Source organism: Elgaria multicarinata, chromosome 4 (genome assembly GCF_023053635.1).
Source record: "Elgaria multicarinata webbii isolate HBS135686 ecotype San Diego chromosome 4, rElgMul1.1.pri, whole genome shotgun sequence".
NCBI lineage: Eukaryota > Metazoa > Chordata > Lepidosauria > Squamata > Anguidae > Elgaria > Elgaria multicarinata.
In genome coordinates this window covers 95,524,326-95,549,134 of record NC_086174.1, presented here as the reverse complement: position 1 = coordinate 95,549,134, position 24,809 = coordinate 95,524,326, and the positions used below count along the sequence as shown (strand labels likewise).

The following is a 24,809-nucleotide window of genomic DNA, read 5'->3' as shown; positions in this document are numbered from 1 at the left end:
GTCGTACTGCTCTAACAGTCAGGAAATTTTTCCTGATATCTAGCCAGAATCTGGCTTCCTGTAACTTGAGCCCATTATTCCATGTCCTGGACTCTGGGATGATCAAAAACAGATCCTGGCCCTCCTCTTTTTGACAACCTTTCAAGTACTTGAAGAGTGCTATCATGTCTCCTCTTCTCAAGGCTAAACATGCCCAGTTCTTTCAGTCTCTCCTCATAGGGCTTTGTTTCCAGACCCCTGATCATCCTCATTGCTCTCTTCTGAACCCCTTCCAATCTGTCTGCAACCTTCTTGAAGTGTAGTACCCAAAACTGGATTCCGTACTCAAGATGAGGCCTAACCAGTACCAAATAGAAGGGAACCAATACCTCATGTGATTTGGCAGCTAAACTTCTATTAATGCAGCCCAAAATAGCATTTGCTTTTTCTTGCAACCACATCACACTGTTGGCTCATATTCAGCTTGTGATCTACAACAATTCCAAGATCCTTCTCGTTTGTAGTATTGCTGAGCCAAGTATCTCCCATCTTGTACCAGTGCATTTGGTTTCTTTTTCCTAGGTATCCCTTTTAAATTTCATTCTGTTGTTTTCAGTCCAGCGCTCCGGCCTATAAAGATCACTTTGAAGTTTGTTTTGGCTTCCATGATATTAGCTATCCCATCTAATTTTGTGTCATCTACAAATGTGATAAGCGTTCCCTGCACCTCCTCATCTAAATCATTAATAAAAATGTTGAAGAGGACTTGGCCGAGGAATGAGACCTGTGGTACCCTGCTCGTTACCTTCCCCCCAGTTGTTCCATCTAGCCCACTTTTAGCTAGTTTGCTGATCAGAATGTCATGTTATACTTTGTCAAAAGCTTTGCTGAAGTCAAGATATATTATGTTCACATCATTCCCACAGTCCACAAACGCAGTTACCTGATCAACAAATGAGATCAGTTTAGTCTGGCAGGATTCGATCTTGACAAATCCATGCTGGTTTCTAGTGATCACTGCATTGTTTTCAAAGTGCTTAGGGATTGACTTCTTTATAATCTGCTCCAAAATTTTCCAAGGGATTGATGTCAAACTAACTGGTCTGTAGTACCCAGTTTCCTCCTTTTTGCCCTTTAGGAACATGCTATATTAAATATTAATCCTTGGTATTAGTTTTGCTCAGTATTCAGGAATGCTTGCATATATAAAGAACTGAGTAACTTATTTTTTAATATAAAAAAGGCAGAACACATGCTACTTTATCCACCATGGAATCATCAGATAATACTCTCTCATTACACGTGATAAAACAAAAGTTAAAAGGAAGGGAAGCACAAGATATTCTTAGATGACTTCTGCAAAATAACACCTATCATAGTTGTTTGTTTTACTAGATCAATAAAATTAATTTGACAGTGTCTGGCTGAAAAAGGAATATTTGATTTTTCACTCAAGTGGCACTAAACATTTGCTCACATTTCAGAAGAAATGTATGATCCAAATTCTGAAAATACAGAGCCAAGCAGCTAATACCAAATCTGAACACAATTCCTCATTACACACACACATACACGGCTTTTAGAGTGCAATTGCAGAAAGGCAGGCTTAACAAATATCAAGCAAATCGTTTTATGTGCAAATGAAAATAAACATATGGGATTTACAAATAGGATTATAATTTTAAATTACACTTAAAGAAAGAAGTCTAACCTCTTCTTAGTCAATTCTGCCAGTCTATAGTGGTGGTAGCTTATCACATTTTTAGAATACTGAGGGGTTATAATTTTATTTATCCATTATCAAGACATCCTAAGTAACTGTCCATCTGCATATATAAAAAAAGACATCCAGTAATGACTTCACAACCTCATCAACACTGAACAGATCTACCTTTCATATATGAAACAGAAAATATGACCAAAAAAAACGTTGAAACTCTTGAACCTTGCCTTTAAAAAGAATAAATAATGCATTTGGGATTGACCGGCCCCAAACATCTGAAAGTTATTTAACTTTTCACTGTATCTAAGGTCCAGTGAGTTCTCATTCCAATTAAATCTAGTTGATCTTTTTTCCTCTCTAGCTTTTTTTGTCCAATGTGATGAAGAGCTTTGTGTCACCAAAGAAAGATTTTGACTGGGTTCAGACAACACGATAACCAACAGTAGTTTAAATAGTTGATGGCTGGTTATTTATCGTGTATCGTGTTGTGTGCAGGGAGCTTTTTAACCAACAGTTGGTTATTTGGCCAAAATAACAAATAACCAACGCTGTGCAGGGTTGGCTATTCAAACCACTATTGGTTATAGTGTTGTGTGGAGGGCACCGTTGGTTATTTCCTCAGCCACCCTTGGTTATTTAGTCAGCCACAGAGTCGCAAGACAAGAGTGTTCAAAGAGGCGGCAGCTGCTCTAGTCCAGCCGGCAGGATAAATTTTTGGCAGCAATGGCTGATGGGATACTAGCGGGAAGACTGAAGGGGGGAGCGAAGGCGAGGGATGAGTGAGTCAACTCAGTGGTAATGTATAGGGTTAGGTACTCTTGTCTTATTTTTGCCTGCAGCATTGTTCCAAAGAGTTTCTCTGGATTCTTTGAATTCTGAACACCTTTTTAACTTTTTCACCTTCCCTTATAAATAAACAAATGTAATCTCTACATTTAAAAATGTGTATGCTTTCTTCCAGTTAAAATCTCAGTACTAATTCCAGAGCCTTCTGTTTGTTCTTGCTATTGTTAAAGGCTGTAGGCCTAAAGCCTGAAGTAAAGGGTGCTAAATTTGCCCCTTATTTCTCAAGTCCTATTTGAGTCCTGTAAGATCTGAGAGTCCTCTGGCTCAGGCTGAGGTGGACATAAAGCAGTAGTGGCAGTCTACCAGGTATTTTTCCCCACTGCCTACACTACATGGAGTTTGAGCAAACCCCCCCTCCCTTCACTGTACTAATGTAACTGTCATGCTTCCCTCAGATTCTTCCGATGAAGAGGAAGGTCAGGTTGCAGATCAAGGTGAGGGTCCTAGCACAGAAATAGCTCCAGAGCCCTCACCGCCAGATAATGGCCAATGCCCTGCCACAGACCCTCTGTCTGATTCAGAGGACCAAGTTCCATTGACTCCTGCAGAGCGAAGGAGGCTTAATATAGGAGAGCAACGGAGACGAGTGTCGGCCTGTTTAAGGAAGAAAGCCTGCCAGGAGTCTGGGGACTAATTACCAGCAGCTGCTCCCAGCCAAGAGCTGGCTGAGGAGAGGGCTTTAAGTAAGATGTCCTAAGGCATGGTAGATGGCTCTCCCACCACCCACCCATCCTCTTGAGGCACAGAGGTCTTCAACACCATCCTTCTCAGATGAGTAGTGTTACGGAACAGCTAAGTTCCTGGGAACTTACATTCATACCAGTCTAAAGTACTTGAATATAGGAATGTATTAACACAACCAATAAAGCACTGAACACAAGAAAGATTTTAAAAAAACATCAAACACAAGCAATTGCTTAAAAAACAAACCTATATCTACAAGCAGTGATGGTATAAGCCAGCCTTACATTACTACTAAGCAATCATACTCATATCTACAGACAAACAGAATTTCCCCAGGAATCTGACATTTCTTCTATAGACACCCATGTGATTTTCAATAGGGTCGGAGGGAAGGAGGGGTTTAGCTTCTGAGGCACTGGTCAGATTCTATGGATACTAATTTAGGATCAGCAAATGTTAACAAGGTTCTTGCAGACAGGTAGTATCGACAGTAGTTCTTTTGAAGCTTGACTTCACTTAATATGCTAAAAGGGTTTTCCAGCTGGTTTCCTTAGATTACAAAGTCTAGAATTGCAGACTTCAAAAATGTACCTATGATGGACCCAACTTAAAGGCAGTGTAAATGTTTCTGGCAACTGATTTTAAGACCAAAAGATAAGATAATAATTACTGGGGAAATCTGACACTTGAGCAGGCAAATTTACAAAACCAAGTACATGAATCTATTAGCCCGTCCTTGTGGAAGCAGTTTGGTTTTAAAGATGATTTATTAAAAATTAAAAACAGAGACCAAAATGAAATACCTCCACCCTCCAAGACTGGATCAAATATAATGGGATTTTGAAGTATGGAAAGTATCATGGCTGTCAAAATCCGTTAACATTTGATGTTCAACTTGTTGTTTCTTTTCCAGAGTTTGCCAAATTTATGTGGGAAAAGTTGATGCAAAGCTTTCACTGAGGAAAAAAGTGGATCTATAAAAAGTGTTTCTATCACATGGTCTGTTTTAAGACGTTGACTTTGAATCAGATTTTAGATGCTATCCTAAAAGGGACAACCTATTTGCTGTAATTACAGCTCACTGACGTAGTAAGCTAGTGAATTCAACCCACAGAGTGGAAGATATCCAGTTTTTAACAACAACAACACTTAGTCCCTGCTTCAGCTAGGGGCCCTCTGCTGTGCCCAGTGCTGGGCAGCAAGTAGAAGCATGGGGCTACCAAATGACACACTTGTTGTGTTGGCCAAGCAGCAAAAAACAAGGCTCCATTTATTGGTCAGCTGGCATGCCAGTTTGCCCTTTAGAGGGTGGGGCCTGGGATGGACTGAAGAGACTGGTCGCCTCCGGGGCTATAAATTCAGGGCCCCGCCTGGACATAAGCCAATGTTTTCTTTGCCCTCCCTCCCTAAAATTCAGTTGCTTTATTATCACTCGTTTCCTGTGCTATGGGTAATCATTAGTTGCTGGCTGACAGGACTAGGAAGGAATTTTACTGCACTCTGATTGACTACTCCATTTTGGGGGTTATACTTTCCTCACAGGAAACAACCACTGCATTCTTTTTCCTCCTTTGATGTTACTGTTGACCTATCAGTATTTTACTATGTACAGCACCATGTACATTGATGGTGCTATATAAATAAATAAATAAATAAATGTATCCAGCACAACTTGCTTTGCAGGGCAGGAAACAAATTAAGGATCAAATAGTGTGTGCCAGTAGTCCTATTGATGTTGTGCTAGCAGAGGCCAACTCTTGTGCAATGTCAATAGCTCTTGCTAGTGCAATGGGTTTCCAGAGCTACTGACATTGAACAAATTTCGGTTTCTGCTAATGTGATATCAATAGTGCTAGCAGTAGCACACCTCTGGATCCTTCTCATACCCTGAAAGCCAACAGTGAATAAACTTTGAACACTGAATCTAGGGTTCTCATGCCCCATCTTGCTACCAAACAAATCATCTTACGAACCAAATCTAAATAAATAAATTGTACACCAAGGAAGAGGCTCTAGAGCATTCCCCCACAATTGCCATAATACAACTATGACATGATTTTATTAGGAGAAACAGGATTGGTTACAAGTCTAAAATCAACAAAGCCATATGATTCAGAATTAATCCATGGGAAACACAACAATTGATGAACGAAATAAATTCATCCACTTGGCCAAAGACTAACCAGCCCTGAAGTTGACATGGATACGTTTTTGCCCTTAAAGGTGGCCTAAAAATAATGTTAAAATTCAATTAAATAGGGGAGGTGGACATTTCAGATTTTACTCACTCAAGTTAGATATTGACTGCATGTCTAAATAAATGATGTGACACATTTTGTATTACAACCACCGGTAGCAGTAAAATATTTTCACTGTATTACTATCTACAATGTTACAAATACATACCCATAAAGAAAACAAAAAATACTCACCTCCCAGTGACAAATTGCAATAACAGCACTCGTTCTTCCTGAGTCAATTCTTCTACAACTTCCCAAAACCACTAGAAGAAAAATAAATCAGCTTGCATTTTTGCTGAATTTTCTTCCACTAAATACTAACAAAAAGATGTTTCAAAAGATGAACATACAACTGAAGTTAATTCAAAAAGCTCTCTTGTGCCTCATTCCCATGATACAAGAATATTGAAACAATAACTGACAATATTTTAAGCCTAGAAGAAGCAAAACTTGAAAATATGTCATCGACTGCATCCATACCATAGAACAGCCTTTTGTCCAGCCTGGTGCCCTCCAGATGATTTGGATCACAACTCCCAGCATTTCTGACCATTTGCCATGCTGGTGGGGGCTGATGTCCAAAATATTTGGAGAGCACCAGGTGGGGGAAGGCTGCCATAGAGATATTACCTGAATAACTGGATCATCTCTTTCATAACCACTTGTGTATTCTGTATTTTTTATCCAGTCACTGACATCAATTTCTGGCATGCCTGAAAGCAGCAGTTCCTAGAAGAAGAAGAAGAAGAAGAAGAAGAAGAAGAAGAAGAAGAAGAAGAAGAAGAAGAAGACATCAGACCAAGATTGTGATGATGACACATACACTATTCACAATTTAATTTAAACCTAATGGAGTTGATCTAATGTAATGTTTAAAAGGGTAGAACTTCTTCATTTTTGTTTTTTAAAAATCAACTTTAGCATGATTTCAGCACTTGCTACCACGATCCAAAACAGTAGGAACTACAAGTTGTATCTGATCATTGTTCAATACAGAAAAATGAGAGTCAACAAGCTCGAGTGTTTAAATAAAAAAACCACTGAGTCACATAGAACACCCTACCCACTGCCAACAAAATAAAGTAAAAACCTTTCCCAAATTAATAATCCCAGAATTTCAAAATCACTGGCTTTTGTACCATCTAATTACATGAATTAATTATTTTTGTATCACACTGGATGCTATCCGACATAAGTGAAGCAAACTACTTTACTTACCAGTTCATATTCATCAAATAGCTGTATCAGAGAAGGTGGAATGAACATATGGAAGCCTTGTAGAAAAGCATTTATCTGAGGCTGAATGGCTCTCGTCATTCGAAGCTCAGTAACAAGTTGGACATATTCAGCCTGAAAAGATATTGTTATATCACACCACTTTATTCAGGGTTTCAATTATTTATTCACTCATTTAAAACCATTTCTAGTCAAATTGGAACCCAAAAGATAGGAAAGTTAGAAGCAAAGAAATAAATTGTCTGGTTTGAAAGATCACCAAATACCTCTGGGCAAATAGTATATTATTAAGCCCACCTCCCTGGTGTGTGCGTGTGTATTTACAGGATGATTTTTCTATGGATATTTTGTGAGTACACACTTATTTAAGAATACTGAAAATGAAATAAGTATATTATGGCTATTAGTCAATCATCCAAATACTGAGGTGAAGTTTTTGTGTGTGTCAGGGTAGGCAACCAGGTGCCCTGCAGATGTTTTGGACTACTATTCCCATAAGCCCCAGCCAGCATGGCCAATATAGAGGGCTTATTGGAACTGTAGTCCCAAATATCAGTAAGGTACCAGGTTGCTGTGTGTGAGCGAGAAAGAGAGAGCGCACGCACATAGAACCAAGTCATAAGTTTTCCTCAATGGAAGAAAGATATTATTCTGGTAATATACTTATTCAAAAATTCCAATATAAATAAAAATCAATGTCCAAGAAAACAGTGATTAAGTTAATTTGTACATTATTAACAAAACAAGGTCTTGAGAACTGCTAATGCTATGCCTGTACCAGTGTTCCTGTGATTCTCTATCTCCCAATGCTATTCTTCACATGTTTCTTGCACATATGGGCTTCCTTAATCAATAACTGAGGGCAACACTTCATTTTAATTTTAATAAAAAGTTAACTGAATATGCACAGATAACTGTGGAATGCATACTTAGAATAGATAAAACAACTGGAAGTTGAGGAGAGGCTTCCCTCTGGAGCATCTACTTCACATAACAATCTCATTAATCCAAGAGAAATAAACGAGATATCTAAAAATAATTGGCATAAAATATGTACAACATTGTAACAAAACTATCCCTTGTCTGTACAACTTTGGACTATAGGACAATTATAATGTTCATCCATATAAAAAGAGATCCCTTCTGGACAAAACATTTGAATGAGGAGGAAAAGCTAGAACATTTCTCTCCAGCATATTTTCTTATGTGCAAGGTGCTTCTCATCTACCTGCAATTTGAATTATTCATCTATAAACAGTTTTACCATGTCATCTGCAGTCTGTATACAAGAATTGCTGTTTACAATGAAAGAAGCAGCCCAAGTCATGATATGATCTGGATGAGTTACAGTTTGCCCCGGTTATTCAAAAGTGCAACTGCAGATATAGCCCATACAACCCATACTATTATAGGGAGCAGGTTATCAAATTAAAATATTTGTGTTTACATTGATATAATAAATTTAATTAAATAATTTTGTAATCATTTTGCATTCATCAGTCACTGTTAGAACGACAGCATGTGGTGTTTATGGCATTTCTTTTTCAAGTTTGTGAAGAACTGCTACACTATGAAAAGGGCTGGCTAGAAGCCACTGAGATGAAGCCTTCCACCTCCGCCCTTTAACGAAAGCCCCTTATAAGAAGCATAAAATTCACATGTGAACATGTCAGATCCTCTTGTGTACTGAGCAGAAATCTGTTCCTGAAGAGCACTTGACAGGAGATCACATGGCTTACCTTGCTAAACAGATACTGGAGGATCAAACTGGCAAGCCTTTTTCATTCATTCATTTCATTTATTGCATTTTTATACTGCCCAATAACTGAAGCTCTCTGGGAGGTTTACAAAAAATAAAACTACAACAATATTTAACAATACACTAATCAACAATATCACAATAATATTCAAAAGTATACTAAATACAAGTTTACAGCAAAACAGAGCAGATAAGGGAAAAAATAACATGGTGGGAATGTTTCTCCTCCTGAAGCAGCACCTCCCAAACTTCAGCTCCAGCCTTGCTTTTAAAGTCTCCAGTTGACTTTTCCTACTCAACTTGATGCACAGTGTCAATCACATTTGTAAAACTTCTTCACTTGAGGCTTTCTACACGGGGACATGATCCTTGGCCAAGATTTTTTTTTAAAAAAAACCAGGAAGTTAAAAAATCTTATCAAAGTTTCAATTTCCAGTGGGGCATGATTGCTAAAAAGCATTCCCACATGAATATACCTGGTTTAAAGGAACTCTTACTATTTGTTGTCTCAGAATAACCATCTCTGGGGCTTATTCTGGTGCATAGGATTTTTAAAAAGTTTACCTCTGACTCTAGATCTTTCTTGTCACCGTTTTCCACACAGCCCTCCTTCTGCTATTCTCTCTTACCTCTCAAAGCTGACACCATTACATGAAGGGGCCAAGAAAAACAAGCACAAAATCCAGATCTCAAGTCTAGCCTAATATGGGCAGAAATTTGCAATGCTTTCAATCCATCTAGCACACTATTTATTGCCAATGACACTTTATTATTTGCAACAATCAATATACACACTATGGTTTTAATAAACATCCCCTATTCTGCAAACCATTGCAACAAAGACATTAACTTGTTGTTCTTTCCATAATGCGAGCAATGCATGTGGAGCTTTAGTAAATAACTTAAGCACAAGAAAGAGCTTGAGGACCCAGTTCACGTTCAAAGTTTTGCCCATGACTGTGAAAAGGGTTCTAAGCCCAGAATTCAGGAAGCCCAATACTGCATTCCACATCTGGCTATGTATATAGCCAACAAACATGGTCATATAACTAATTCTATATCCTACCATCAGTTAATATTTGTAAAGTGCTATAATAAGTCATGATCAATATGCATTTCTAAAACTTAAATCAATAGTAAAAAAAAAAGTAATCAAAAACAAAGCTAAGAATCACCTTCCAGAACACTCTGAAATCACTTTACTCTGATAATTTTCTGAACAGATTGACCTGCTCTAGTTAAAACACACAAGAATCTTTTAGATCAAATTATTTGTTAGAAAAAAATGGTCTATTCAGTCTAACAGTATAATTACCAACCTGACCTTGAAGAGACACACAAGGACCACTTTACAGGCCATGTCCTTCTTACATCAAGGTTATCTTCATATAGGGCAAAACCCTCTACATTAACGCTTGTGGAAAATAAATTCATCTCACTTTACAAGTGCTAAGGTGCAAGATGTGCTTAATGTACAATAAGGCCCTACGTTTTCAGAGAAGCAGATGTCCATTCAACGCATATCTAACCTCCATAGTCATCCTGTACTAGTCCCCTGCCTGTAGCTTCCCTTCCATGCTGCAGAGAAGAACAGTTGTAAGTCAGTGCAATACCCATGAGGGAGTCATAATTTCAAACTGCATAAAATAAAAACCTGCCAGGCTCTGTCCCACATACTACCTTTCTGCTTTAGAATACAACATTTCTCTCTATAGAGTTATTTCTATATAGACATGCCTTTCAGCTGCCTCAACCTATTCAAGTCTTCCTTGATATCAGAACTGAGAACGTGCAACTTGAGAGTCAACAACATGTCCATGGTCCCCAGTCCAAATCCTTTGTTTGTGTGCAAATGCTACAGAAGGAGAGCTTAATAAAATACATAACACTGCAATGGCTTCATTAGAGTTTCAAATACTGGATTAAGCAATGCATACTGTACATAACTGAGGCATGTACTGTTACAATATTTTCTTGTCCACGTGTATTTTTTCGGGTCTTTCACCTAAAGTCACAGCATGCAGCAGCAAGAAATGGGATGCCCAAGTGGGGAAGAACGATAGACTTATCCTGGCCTCTCTAAAGTGAGGAATTAGCAATGAGTCCAGAACCAATGAGCAGAAGAATGAAATATGACTTATTACATACATACATAGAAAGGATGTACATTTCAAATAGCACCACCCACCATTTAGGTAACTTTATGAAGGGATGGAAAGAAAGAATAAGATAGATGGAGCCGCCTGTGAGGGCTTTAAACAGGGGAAGGAATAGGAAAGGCTGCTCCAAGTAAGTCAGAAGGACACAAGCAGTTTGAATAGATCTAATTGGGATGGTGATATAGACATGAATGCAAATAACTTGACCCATGGAGACACGAGTGAACCTTATTGGCATGAGCAGGGAGAAGAAAGAAAAGATTAATGGAAGAAAAAGGATTGAAGTGCAGATATTACCTATGACAAGGCAAAGAGAATTGAGGGGGGTAGTTTGTTACTTAAAGGTTATCAGTTGCTATGTATATCCAGGCCTTCAAAGTACACTCTGTTGGACAAGAGTGGGAAACCTATTTTGATTCGGGGGGGGGGGGGGGCAGATTGCTCCCCCAAACCAAGATGTCTGGATGGATGCTGTTCGGGGGGGGGATCAGCCCCAATGCCCCATCTTCTCCCATAATGTCATAGTGTTCCCAGTAGGGAAACTATGGGGAAATCGAAGAGACCCTTGCCAATACCATTCAGAATTAGTCTATGTCCCAAAATTCTATTCCAGTTTTTTTTTCTAGCAGCTAGTTTAATGCTAAAATGCATCCTCCCTCCTTCTCTATACATTCTTGCTCACCAAGATCAAAGACTTTCTCATCTCTTGCCTATTGAAGACTGGCAATAATACCAAAGACAAAAACAACACACAACAGGAAAATAGCTTTGATACCTATGCCTGCATACACAACATGAATAATAAACGAAATGATAAGATGCAGTTTATTTTATTTATATATCCATGGCCATAAATATACTTGGTGGGCCAAGGGCACATGTACACGTATGCACGCACACACATTTGTGTCTCCATTAGAGTCAAATACATATTTTGTTTGACATAAAAAGATACCACATTCTTAACACATTTGGAAATCCTCAGAGATCCACTTCCATAATCAACAGGGTGTTCACATTTGAAGAACATCTGTATTTCAAAGCTATTTGAAATGGGAATATTTTTATACTCAAACAGCTTAGCAGGTGCTGAGGTAAGCTATTTGAAGGTAAGCAGGTTATATAAAGATACAAAAATCCCTGAGATAGTGCAGTTCTGGCATATGCTTATAAAACATCTTATTCCTTCTACCCGGCCCAAAAGGAATTCGTAAGTCAGGATAAAGATGGAACCAAAACTGCTGAATTAAAAGCTATAGGGTCTTTGCTGAACTCAGTTCTGAGGCTTCTGAACTATATATTATACCGGTTCTTCATAGGGAGGGAAATATTGAAATAGGGTGAATTTCTTTCCTACTCTGCTATTCCCACAGTTTGCCAAGTGCATATGACACCTGTGCTTCTTATATTGTGGCTGGACAGATGACTACGATTTATCATTTCTCAGCTACTGTGAATAGAGCTCACCTATCAGACAATGACATAGCAGCAGCCATCAAATGAGCATGGGATGTCTTTGTACATAAGTTCCCCTGCTAAGATGCATATAGTGCATTTTAACTACATATGTTAAGTAAAAAGACTGAACGTTATTTAGATCTAGCTAGCCTACAACTACCACATCAGTTCCCATAGATCCAATGACAACCCAAGTTATTCTAGGATACCACCAAACATCTGCCCTTGACCCTAAGTGCTAAACCAATGTCCTGAAAGGAAAGTAGGAAGACATGTGAACAGAAAGAGATGAATCTTCCAACCTGCAATGAGACTGAAGTATATAGGGATAGTAAAGGCAATTTCCATTTATTTTTTAATGCTGAGAGTTCTATTAATAATATATCCTAACAAGTTCATGTAGCTAGACATTTAGAACATCAAGATCAAGTCACAGATTACAAACATTTGTTATTTGTAGATCTTCTACATACTGAAAGAACCAGAAGTGAAGAAACAAAAATAAAGTGACACCATGTGGCCAATTGCTAACATGACAAATTGTTATTCTCCTAACAAGATTCAGTATATACATGATAGACCAAAGGGGATATCCAAGAAGACGGATCTTCCTGAAAAGGGCATTGAATGAGAGTAGACAATGAAGCAAACCTCACCAGCCCTCTGTGCCAATTCCTATTCCAGTGCGAACTGCTTTGCCATAAAGTTCAAATAAATATGACTATGGGTATTTAACTTCCTATCTACAATCCATTCACTTCCTTTCTACACATCCATCCTTCATGATGATATTTTAAAAAATCATACTTGGTAGATAATTTACTTTTGGAGATAGTCATAATGACAAAGTTAGACCACAATCCTACCCTTCAATGCTACGATCGTTAGCCTCCAAACCCTGAAATTTACGGGTACCCAGTACAGAGAGAGAGAAACAGCAGAACCTACCTTTGCTTCTGTGTTCCTCTCACTCTGCATTTTCAATAGACAAGTTTTTTTGCTTGTCTAACTTAGAGGCTGTAGAGGGGGAGGGAGGGAGGCCAGAGAGGCCTGGAGATACTTCAAAAGCCAGCCTCTCCAGTCCCCTTTCCTCCCACAGGAACTCCCCCTTTATCTCCTCTCCAACCTTGTGCGGCCTCAGAGAGGAGGCCAGCATGGTTATTTCCTTGCCAGCTTTAAGGAGGAGTGGGGTTGGAGTGCAGATTCCTGGATCCAAAGTTGGAGTGCTGTCTCTGATGTCGGATCCAGAACCTGAATTTTCCTATGCCCCACTAGACACTGTTCAGGGGACACAGGATTGCTTCATTATACTGTGTTGGATTCAGACTTAGCCATGCTTAGAGTAGACTTATTGAAACAATGAGACTTAATGTACTCATGAAGTCCCACTGAAGGCAATGGTTCTCCTCTAACCGTGACTAAGTCTGGATCCAACCTAGTGCATTCACAGTTTGTTATACAGATGTTACTGCTAGAAATACAATGGAAAGTAGACAGGCATGCCGTTCTAGTTATACATCAGATAATAAAATATTGAAGACTGGATATGGTCTAACGGCCCTTAGCAATGGCCTTAGCATGCAAACAGCGGCATCTTGTGCTCTGGCTTGTATGCTAGTGCAAGAGCCAAAGAACTGAGTGGAATGAACTTGCAGAAACTTCACAGCTTAGTTTCTGATGTGTCATGAAAGTCTCATTCTGAAAGTCTCATTCAGCTGTATTACATGCAATCTTATATTGAAAAATCTTTAATACATGGTGGGAATTAGTTTCAAAAGGCTTTAGTTTCAAAAGTAATCAGGAAGTCTGTAGTATTTAATGCTTTCACTTCAATTCAAACCATAACATTTGTTCCGTAGAAATTTCACATTAAGCTTACCAAAAGGTTTTTGGTCAGAGTTGAAGGTTGGGATACAATTTTTATGAAAATATATATGCTTGCCATCTCATTGGTTGATCTTTACAAAATGCAAACAGGCTGAAAATGTCCAAGATAGATACACAGGAAACCCATGGGTCACATGTAGCCCTAGGAAGGCTTAAGTGCAGGCGGCCATGGGTGCCCAAGTGTCCCAATCCCCACAACCTGTGCTCAGCTCTTTTGTGGACTGGGGAGATCATGGTTGAGATGGGGAAGACATGTGCAGGGATAAATCTTCCCACATGCCTTCCTCCTCATTTCAATCAAGCTCCAGTCAACTTAGCTAGTCATCTCCATGTACATCCTCCCCAGCTGAATCACAGAGCTCCCCACTTTACTAGTTGATTGGGCCAGTCAGACAGAGAGAGAGAGAACTCATGTGAAAGGGATACTGGCCCTGGCAAACACCCACCACCAAGATGTGGTCCCTAAAGCACTGCCTATTGCTGTACGATGCCCTCAGGGGCAAAAAGGTTGCCACCCCTGCCTTACCCCATCCGAGTACATGCTGTTCTTCATTTTGCAAATGCGAAACCCCTGCACTCAAGTCTGCCTAGGATGGTACGGTTTGACATGAAATCTCTTTGCCTTAATTCTATAGGTATGAATGTGTTGTGGCTATCCACTAGCAAGGGAAAGAGACTTTGCATACATCCTTAAGCTTGTGAACAGGGTCCCCAGCTAAACCCTTGGTGAATGTAAGCCCTCCCTAGGGGCAACTGCTACAGGTTTATTTATTTATTTTATTTATTTAAGGATTTTTATGCCGCCATTCAGCCAAAAAAGGCTCTCACGGCGGCTTACAAAAGTATTTCTTGACAGTCCCTGCCCACAGGCTTACAATCTAAAAGACATGACACAAAAGGAAAGGGGATTGGGAGGGAGGAGGAGGAGGGGGGAAAGGAAAGCAAATTAAGGCACTACAATTTTAGTTGGAAAGTTCAGCAGTTACAGGTGACAGCAGGAGGGAGGGGGCTCTCAGCTGGAGCTGGACCCAGGCACGGTGGAGAGGTGCCTGGCTGCTGCTTCCTCCCTCACTGGTGGCCTCTGCAGGTTCCTTTGGCCAACTTATTGCAAGAAGATTAGACCATATTTAGCACAGGTATGACCAAATTCTTCAGATGGCACCTCATTTTGCTTTCATTTTTAGAAAGACAGTCAAAATAAGAGAGCAACAGAACTGCTGCTACAAGGCTTGTTCTGCCGAAGGCTCATTTTACTACGTGGACCACAAGGCGGCTGCCAAAGGTCTCCATTGGAAAGGGGTTATCAGAATTAAAACATGAAAATATAATCCAAAATGACTCACTTTGTTTTCCTGGGTGACAATTGTACTTGCACCCCCTGGTTTCAAAGGCACTTCCTCCATTGCTCCGAATACATCTGTCTCAACTGAGAAGGTCAGCTCTAGCCCCAAATCACTGATATCATTATCAAGAATCCACTGCAAATTCTTTGCATACTCTGGATCAATAGATGCCACATCTTGATAGTTTACAGGAATACCTTGGACGAAAAACAAAACAAAGATCTCTCATGCATATAAGTTCAGGAATTGGTTTTGCGTTCTTCTGTTTTATTTGTAGTAAAGGACTGCCCTCTACAGACCCAATGAAACAGTGCAGGGTGAAGGGGGAGACTATCATGGCAATGCACAAATACAAATTTTCTAGAAAAGGGTGATTTGTTATGAGCTGCTCTGTTGCCAGAAAACGATGTGCATCTTGCAGAACACTAAAGCTACACTCATAAAGAAGCTTGTGTATGCTGTGATTGTGAGCATGAGCTATGCCCACAGAGAGGTCCCCACTTCAAATCTTAGTTAAGCTATCAACTCAGGGTGGCCTTTACAGCAATTCACTCACCCTCAGCTTCCCACATCTATCCGTAATATATGGGGATCATACTGGTCTACCTTACAGAGTTGCTGTAACGTCTACATCAATGCTTTAAGCACTCTGTAAAAGCACTATATTAATGCTAACTTGCAGTGTCAGAAGGTTTGGTTACAATGTACATATGCTGCCTAGGCTATAGCCTTCTTTGAATAACGTTGTGGTTCCCACTTTGCTCAGGAACAGAGTAGGGAAGAAATTTAAATAATATAAGGCAAATAAACATCTAAGCTAGGGTCTGTGGTATGCTACGCATCTTAACAGAACAAATTGAAGCCTTAATGGGAACATACCAAGAATATGCTTGTAGAATGACCTTGTGAAGTAAATATTGACCAGCTGCCTGTGATTCAGTGCTAAACCCAAGATCTGTCCAGCAAATCTGAAGTAGTTCAAGTGATCAGGATTTACAGAAGAGTTGCTATTTGGCTGGAAAGTGGTTCCTACAAAAACAAGTAGTATTACCTCTTACTTCTTGGTTTTCAAAACACTAACCTTTGATACGTTTTCTGTGATTCAGCATCACAAAGAAAATAGAAACTGGCAAAAAAAAATCAATTTCCCCACAAGAAAATGAAGTTAAAAGGAAACAAAATACATCTCAGAGGTATAACCTTAATCTATAATAAAAAATTAATCTTCCTCTAAAGAGGCTTTTTATTGGAAGCTAAGTGTGCTAACTGCTAACATATAATTCCACTTCTACATCTTCATTTTCATACACACAATATATGACTTTAGAATACTTTAAGCAAAATATCTGTTCCAAATGTCTAGTTCATGTATTTGATATTGCTTTCTGTTGTTTACTCTACTGAAATATTGTCAGATCCACATACAAACATGCCAACATGCAGAATACTTGCACAACAGAGATTTAATGCTTCTTATAGGAAGTCCCGAAATGAGTGGAAAGGCTCATTTCTGGATCAGGACTAGTTGGTGGAGTTCCCTTATGCGAGTTCCATTGATCTGTCCCATTTCAGAAACGAGCATTTCTGCTCAGTTCCAGTTGCTTCCAGAAGTACTCAATCTCCATTGAACAAGTGGTGGGCAATGCTTGCAGGACAGAACTGGTGGGGCGCAACAGAATTGTTAACCCCCACTGGATACTGCCCTATAAAAGAGAATCACCTTTCAAGGCTTTTTATATACAGTCGTGTGAAAAAGAAAGTACACCCTCTTGGAATTGTATGATTTTACACATCAGGACATAATAACAATCATCTGTTCCTTAACAGGTCTAAAAATTAGGTCAATACAACCTCAGATGAACAATAACACATGACATATTACACCGTGTCATGATTTATTTAACAGAAATAAAGCCAAAATGGAGAAGCCATGTGTGAAAAAGTAAATACACCTTATGATTCAATAGCTTGTAGAACCACCTTTAGCAGCAATAACTTGAAGTAATCGTTTTCTGTATGACTTTATCAGTCTCTCGCATCATTGTGGGGGAATTTTGGCCCACTCTTCTTTACAACGTTGCTTCAGTTCATTGAGGTTTGAGGGCATTTGTTTATGCACAGCTCTCTTAAGGTTCTGCCACAGCATTTCAATCGGGTTGAGGTCTGGACTTTGACTGGGCCATTGCAACACCTTGATTCTTTTCTTTTTCAGCCATTCTGTTGTACATTTGCTGGTGTGCTTGGGATCATTGTCCTGTTGCGTGATCCAATTTCGGCCAAGCTTTAGCTGTCGGACAGATGGCCTCACATTTGACTCTAGAATACTTTGGTATACAGAGGACTTCATGGTCGACTCAATGACTGCAAGGTTCCCAGGTCCTGTGGCTGCAAAACAAGCCCAAATCGTTATCCCTCTACCACCATGCTTGACAGTTGGTATGAGGTGTTTGTGCTGATATGCTGTGTTTGGTTTTCGCCAAACGTGGCGCTGTGCATTATGGCCAAACTTCTCCACTTTGGTCTCGTCTGTCCAAAGGACATAGTTCCAGAAGTCTTGTGGTTTGTTCAGATGCAACTTTGCAAACCTAAGCCGTGCTGCCACGTTCTTTTTAGAGAAGAGGCTTTCTCCTGGCAACCCTCCCAAACAAACCATACTTGTTCAGTCTTTTTCTAATTGTACTGTCATGAACTTTAACATTTAACATGCTCACTGAGGCCTGTAGAGTCTGAGTTGTAACTCTTGGGGTTTTTGCAATTTCTTTGAGCATTGCACTGTCTGACCTTGGGGTGATTTTGCTGGGACGTCCTCTCCTGGGAAGATTGGCAACAGTCTTGAATGTTTTCCACTTTTGAATCATCTTTCTCACTGTAGAATGATGGACTTAAATTGTTTGGAAATGGCCTTATAACCCTTCCCAGATTGATGGGCAGCAGCAATTGCTTCTCTAAGATCATTGCTGATATCTTTCCTCCTTGGCATTGTGTTAACACACACGTGAATGCTCCAGACCAGCAAACTGAAAAAACTTCGACTTTTATAGAGGTGGTCATACTTGCTGATGATCAATTAATCACGGGCATTTGATTAGCAGCACCTGTCTGCTACTTAGCATCTTAATTCCTATGGAAGCAGTAAGGGTGTACTTACTTTTTCACACATGGCTTCTCCATTTTGGCTTTATTTCTGTTAAATAAATCATGACACGGTGTAATATGTCATGTGTTGTTGTTCATCTGAGGTTGTATTTACCTAATTTTTAGACCTGCTAAAGAACAGATGATTGTTATTAAGTCCTGATATGTAAAATCATACAATTCCAAGAGGGTGTACTTTCTTTTTCACACGACTGTAGTTCATATCTTTTCAGAATAGAACAAAAAATATTAAGAGTGCAGTTCTATAAGAACATTCCTCAGAGTAAACTATATTGGATAGAGGAGTAAACATGCTTAAGATTGCTGTGTAAATATGAAATATCAAAAAAAATAGATTTCTATAGTTTCCAGAGGGGTAATTCTATTAGTCTACTGTAGTAAAACCAACAAAGACCAACCAATTTATTATGGCATAAGAATTCATAGATAAAAACACAATTTGTAGAAGTCTCACCACAATAATGCACACAACAAATAAGCAGGTTTTATTTGTTGTGTGGTTTATATAAACTTTAATCCATGAAAGTCCACTTCATCAGAAGCACAGAATGTTACCATGAGTTGGAAGGTATATACACACATATCAGTATAGGGAGAAGAAAAAATATTAGCAGTGAGATCAAGAGAAATGAGATGCAAGAAATACACTGATAGTTATGTTAAAGCTTAGATGTATACAAAATAATAACAGACAAAGTAGTGTTGATAAAACACCCTGGCGTTGGTAAATTAACTAACACTTAGATTGAGATAAAAATCTGTAATCTCAATTCAAACTACAGGTGATAGAATCACAAAGTTCATGCCTTTAAGGTCCCACAAGACCCTTTATTGGCTTTCTATTGTTTCATTTTATATATTATATTCTTCCACTTCAAAGGTGCTTCCAAATACCTGCAAATGAAGCTGCAGTTTGTCTGCCTTCTCTTATGCAGTTCTGAAGTTTAAAAGACTAATGGGTGGGAGAAGAACAACTTCCTTTGGAAAATTCAGTATTCTGGTGTTGTATATCAGAAGTACTGCTGGTGTCTCATGCATCTTCAGACTGAGAAGACTTAGCCCAGGACAGTTCCATGAGTTAAATGGAGTTTTGGGCTCGTAGTCTTGCAACTTGGTTTAAAATTGAAGGGCATAAAAAGAGCAATTCTTGGTATAAGATGGTAGTTTGGCATTTAAAGAAAAAAGATCAGAAGTCTAATTGAGTTCTTGCAATAGTTTGAAATTATAGGACTAGCACTTGCACTTTGAGAGCCAACGTAATTTTTAAAGAGTCTATTTGCTGTTCTAGATTAATTCCAAAACTATTATTAATTCCACAGCTATTATAAGATAAATTGATATAACATACCATCAGCTGATTGAGTAAAAAGGGCATAGTCTGGGTTAACTATCTCATTGGATAAGATATCAAACCACTCCCGTACCACACCTTGACCCTAGATGCAAAAAGCAAAGAGATACAAAACTGAAATTGAAGACTTGCATGTTGCATATTCATTTATTTCAGTCCTATCTGGGTAATTATAAACTAACATGGATTTTGATTCATATTACAATAATAATAATAATAATAATAATAATAATAATAATAATAATAATAATAAATAAATCTCTTGAGAAATCAAAGCCTTATCTATATACGCTGCTCTTTTCTGCATTGGGTCTGGGGATAGTAAACAGGTCATCAATGCTCCACTGGAATGTAGAATACTTTGACAACAACGACATTCAGCTGAGGCCCATCATCAACAGTGGTGACACACCATTCTGTTAGGCTTTTAGCTCCACCAGGAGGTCTTTACCATCAGAAACATTTGTTTTTATCTACCTGCCTCAGAAACTGGTACAACAGTGAGCCAAGTGGCCTAAGCAGGTTTTTCCACTCAGTTTAGAGAGGCTTGCTATGACAGTTTCAGAACTTCTGTCCTACAGAGAATATGTTTATATGCATTTCATAGAACTATGTTTTACACATTAAGCAATATGCAATTACTCACCATGCCTTCTTCACCATGGAAACGCACAGCAATTCCCTGTTTCAGCTTTGCACAATTTGCTTTAGACACAACTTCACAGCTGCTCCTAAAAATAGAATCTAAATATGAAAACCAATTAATTTCTTAACTTTGTCAACACAGAAGAGTTTCATGTGAAAAGGATGGAACAGGCAAAGTTCCTTACCTCTGTGGACCAAAAGAATGTCATTTTCATTGACTGGCCTATGAACCATGTCCGAGTCTGGCTGTCCTGAATGCAAGTGTTCATAAAACCATTCACAGCGATCTTTAAAAGGCTAAGTAAGGGGAGGGAAAACATACACAAGACCAAATGTGTCATATGTGTTATGAGCCAAGTTTGAAATGGGTTTGCAAATTCAGTTCAGAGTTAGCATGAACACACATGAAAGAATATACCATGGTTAAAGCAAGAAACAGAAGGGGAAAGGTACATTCATTTCAGAGCCAGTGGCAGATTAGGACTTGATAGATCACTATGGGCCAGTTCACACAACATGAAAGACTCACCCTTGAGTTTTTTAACCCACAATGAGCAGCAGGACTTACCGGGTGCATGCAACTGCCATTTTGAATATGTAACCACTGTTTGGGAAGTCAGGAGTTGTGGCATGTTGTACCCATCATGGGTTGTTCAAGCATTAAACAACAATGACCAGATTCGCATGACATGCCACAATCCCCATATTCAAAACTGTGACCAAACGCAGCTGGCACAAGCCACAGCTCATTGTGGATTCAACAACCTAGGATGACCCAGATTTGTCATGCGAACCAGGTTTCTATCTCAGTCTAAACTACCTCACGGGTTTGTTGAAAATATCACAGGGGGTGGGGGGGAGTAGCAAAAAAGTGCCTCAGGTCTTTGAAAGAAAGATGTAATATATGGAATAAATCCAAGGGAAAAACAGATCACGAAAGCTTGTAAACATTATATTTACACCAGACCAGTGTAGGACTCCACCACTGTACACTAACCAGGGTATGCACTCCTCTAAATTATTTCTGAGAAAAAGCAAGAACAAATATACATGTTTTCAAGAACCTATTTACATTTACAATATACCATTGATAAGACACAAAAATCAATCTAGAAAACAAATAAGCCTGCATTTAATTTACTTTTGAGTTCATAAAATATAAGTCTATTCTTTGTTCCTCTCTTATCTTACAAACAATGGATTAATATGATAAAAGACCCTCCCTATGGAAGAGACAGAAAAGAAGTAAAACAAGCTGTGTGGTCTATCTTCATACTTTACTTAACTGTTTTAATCACAAGAATATCTATAAGACCTTCTAAGGCTATTTCGTCTAGATTTAGCCAAAGTCTACATTACAATGGAGAGTCACTCTGATCCAGGGGCCATTGTGCACATTTGAGCATGGCCTAATGTGCAGTCAAAGCTGCAATGATAGTACCACACTCATTTCAACATGAATAAGTTTTACACATATGCAGTGGGAATTTAATGGCTTGAGAGACAACATCCCAATACATCAAGCAATTAATCAGAGAGATCAAAGTATGAAACATCATGAAAAGTGATTTAGCATACAATTAACACATCCAAGAGTGGATTACACTGTACTACTTTTGGCTCAAATCTATCAATTTAAGAGGTAAGACAATACTGTCAGAGATAACTTTATGTAAAAGTGATAGATATATTTATATTAAACTAAGAGCTCCTAGAGAGAACTAACATCAGGCCTAAATATAGCTGACACAGATAAGTGAGTGCTTATTATTTTTAAAGTTCTCCTAGAGTTATGGCACATTTAAGAAATGGAACATTTTGCAGATACCTCTTGAAGTTACATATCAATTAAATTTCAGCACACATACTCCAATGACCATAGCCACAGCAGTCACTTACGACTTTACTATAAGCCCAGTGCTCAAATATCTCAAAGTTCAGGTAATAAGACAATTGTTAAGAGCTTTGTCTTCACTGTTAGTTAATTAAGATTTTTGTATCTTTTAAAGTATGATTCCATATGCTTAGGCAGTATTTAGCAGATGAGAGCAATAAGTTGTGTGTGAGAAATCACATAAATTTTGAAATAAATAAATACAGATAGAGACCAGCCTTACTTACACATGGTGTTAGATCTGTGGGTGGATCCCTTTCGTCCACAGAAGGTAGATCCTGGATTCAACCCATGGAGTGCAGCACAGCCAACTATGATCCAGTAAAAAGAGTGTGCTTGTGGACTATGGTTGGCTGTGCCTGGTGGCCTGCACTCCACGGGTTGAACCCAGGATCTGCCTTCTGTGCATGGAAGGGATCCGCCCACAGATCTAACACCGCCCACAGATCTAACAACATCTATCTGTATTTATGACAAAATTTATGTAATTTCTCACACACAACTTATTGCTCTCATTATGGAAGGGATTCACTCATCGAAGGTGCCTCTGCCTCATTTTTCATAGCCCCCTCCCCTTGCACCCCAGCTTACCCAGTATTAGTCATTGGTATATTGGACAGTGAACTAAATTATGGCAAAGAGCATATCTGCAAGCTTGACCCAATGGTTTCTGTAACCCAATTGTTTTAGTAAACTCCAGTATGTATTTTATTTATTTTTAAATTATTTTTGGGATGCCTATTTAAGTTAAGTAGACAGAAATTGTAATTTGGATCCAATTGCATCTTTCCACGGGTGGCCCAGGCCTGCCGGCGGTAGCAACGTAACACTTCCGGGGCAGGTGCCTAAATGAGTGGAAACACTCATTTCTGGAAGGAACGTGACCTGCCCCTTTCTAGAAACACGTGTTTCCATTCCTTTCGGCACTTGCCACTGGAAGCACTACATCACCACCGCCTGTGGTAGAGGCCATGTGTGCCAACGTCAGCAGTGGGCCTGATACACTCACAGAAGGGCATAATTGGATACTACCCAATGTCTTCTTGAGCCATATATTGGGCCAGTTCACATGAACAACAGCCCACCGTGGGTTAATTAATCTTTGGGGCACACTGTCCACCATTATGAATATGTCCCACCTTTGGCTGGGACTTGCATATTCATAACACTGTCCACCGTTATGAATATGCAAGTCCCAGCCAAAGGTCGCTATGGCTTGTCATGTTATCCAAGCCCAGGTGGCGGGAGCTATTTGGTTTCAGATAACACAACAAGCCAAGGCATCCCCCAGCCGGGGCTTGCTTAAACATAATGGCAGACTGCAGGTGCTACAGTGTCCTGAGGGTTAATTAACACATGGTGGGCTGTTGCGTCGTTCAAACCAGGTCAATATATCAAACATTAAAATAGGTTTTCAGTACTCACCTGTGCTTTTATGATGTGCATGAATCTGGACATAAGTTCAGGACATTCAAGAAGGAAGTGGAAGTGATCAAATATAATTTTTGGATTTCTGGAAAAAAAATACAATCTGAGATTAAGTTACAAGCACAGTTTGATTCAGGAGGTATACATGAGCAATCCTTGAATACAACAGAATGTGCAAGTATCACATGTACCAACTCCTCGATTTTCAAAGGAGTAACATCTCAGAAATTAAATAGTATCATACAAAGAGAATGAAGTGTTTTGACCACATTACATATTTTGTCGAATATAAGTAACTGTTCAAATATAATTAAGAGATCCAACCAAAACACAGATATGTCCACTACTGTTGGTATATGTACTATAAACATGATGGTACCCACATTCGGAGCTGCCATATGGTGGGCTATAATGTACAAAATAAAAGGGGAATGTGATGTATGGCATTTTATACATCATGTCAAGTTTATTTATTAATAAGAGTATTTCTAACTATAGAGACTAGACCCAGCACCTCTGCAGATGCATTCCAAGAACAAATGGGAACTGATTCTGAGTCAGACAGAGAAGTGGAAGGCATCAATCTTGCAGGAGGGATAGTGCAGTGAGAATATCAGTACCAGAGAGAATGAGGCCCACCTGAACCCATGGGAATACAGATTTCTAACAAACAGGAGGAAATGTCAATAAGAGACCCTAGAATCAGACATCAGATGAAAAGGAAGGAGCAATGCAGAGTCATGAGGCACTCAAAGAGACCTGCAACAAAGGAGGAGACCCCTTAGAAAGACCCACCTTGAGGGATTGACTTGGTAGGCCACTCAGTCTGAGAAGGAGGATCCGTACTATCAGTGGCAGTTTAGTAGCAACTCCCAATCAGATAGTTACCTGAAGCCTATTATATTATGCAAAGCCTACTATGAAAGCTTGTTGTTGCTGCATAAGGATACTGTTTGTAGCCTAAAGCAAGGCCTGTTTGTTTGTAGTTTGCATAGTAAAAGTAATTGACTGGAAACATCAC

General features: G+C 39.1%; 1 protein-coding gene across 3 annotated transcripts in view; it reads right to left on the bottom strand.

Annotated features, from left to right (window-relative positions):
* The window catches only part of HACE1 (HECT domain and ankyrin repeat containing E3 ubiquitin protein ligase 1), a 51,527-nt gene that overhangs the window by 3,906 nt on the left and 22,812 nt on the right, over positions 1-24,809 (bottom strand). For all 3 annotated transcript variants that reach the window (XM_063124846.1, XM_063124847.1, XM_063124848.1), the window contains 9 exons: positions 23,786-23,873; positions 20,652-20,763; positions 20,468-20,565; positions 19,819-19,906; positions 16,194-16,343; positions 15,315-15,511; positions 6,691-6,822; positions 6,103-6,201; positions 5,665-5,735 (listed from right to left, as the gene is read on the bottom strand). In XM_063124846.1, coding sequence (XP_062980916.1) covers positions 5,665-5,735; positions 6,103-6,201; positions 6,691-6,822; positions 15,315-15,511; positions 16,194-16,343; positions 19,819-19,906; positions 20,468-20,565; positions 20,652-20,763; positions 23,786-23,873 — 1,035 coding nt within the window. The remainder of the gene's footprint in view (positions 1-5,664; positions 5,736-6,102; positions 6,202-6,690; positions 6,823-15,314; positions 15,512-16,193; positions 16,344-19,818; positions 19,907-20,467; positions 20,566-20,651; positions 20,764-23,785; positions 23,874-24,809) is intronic.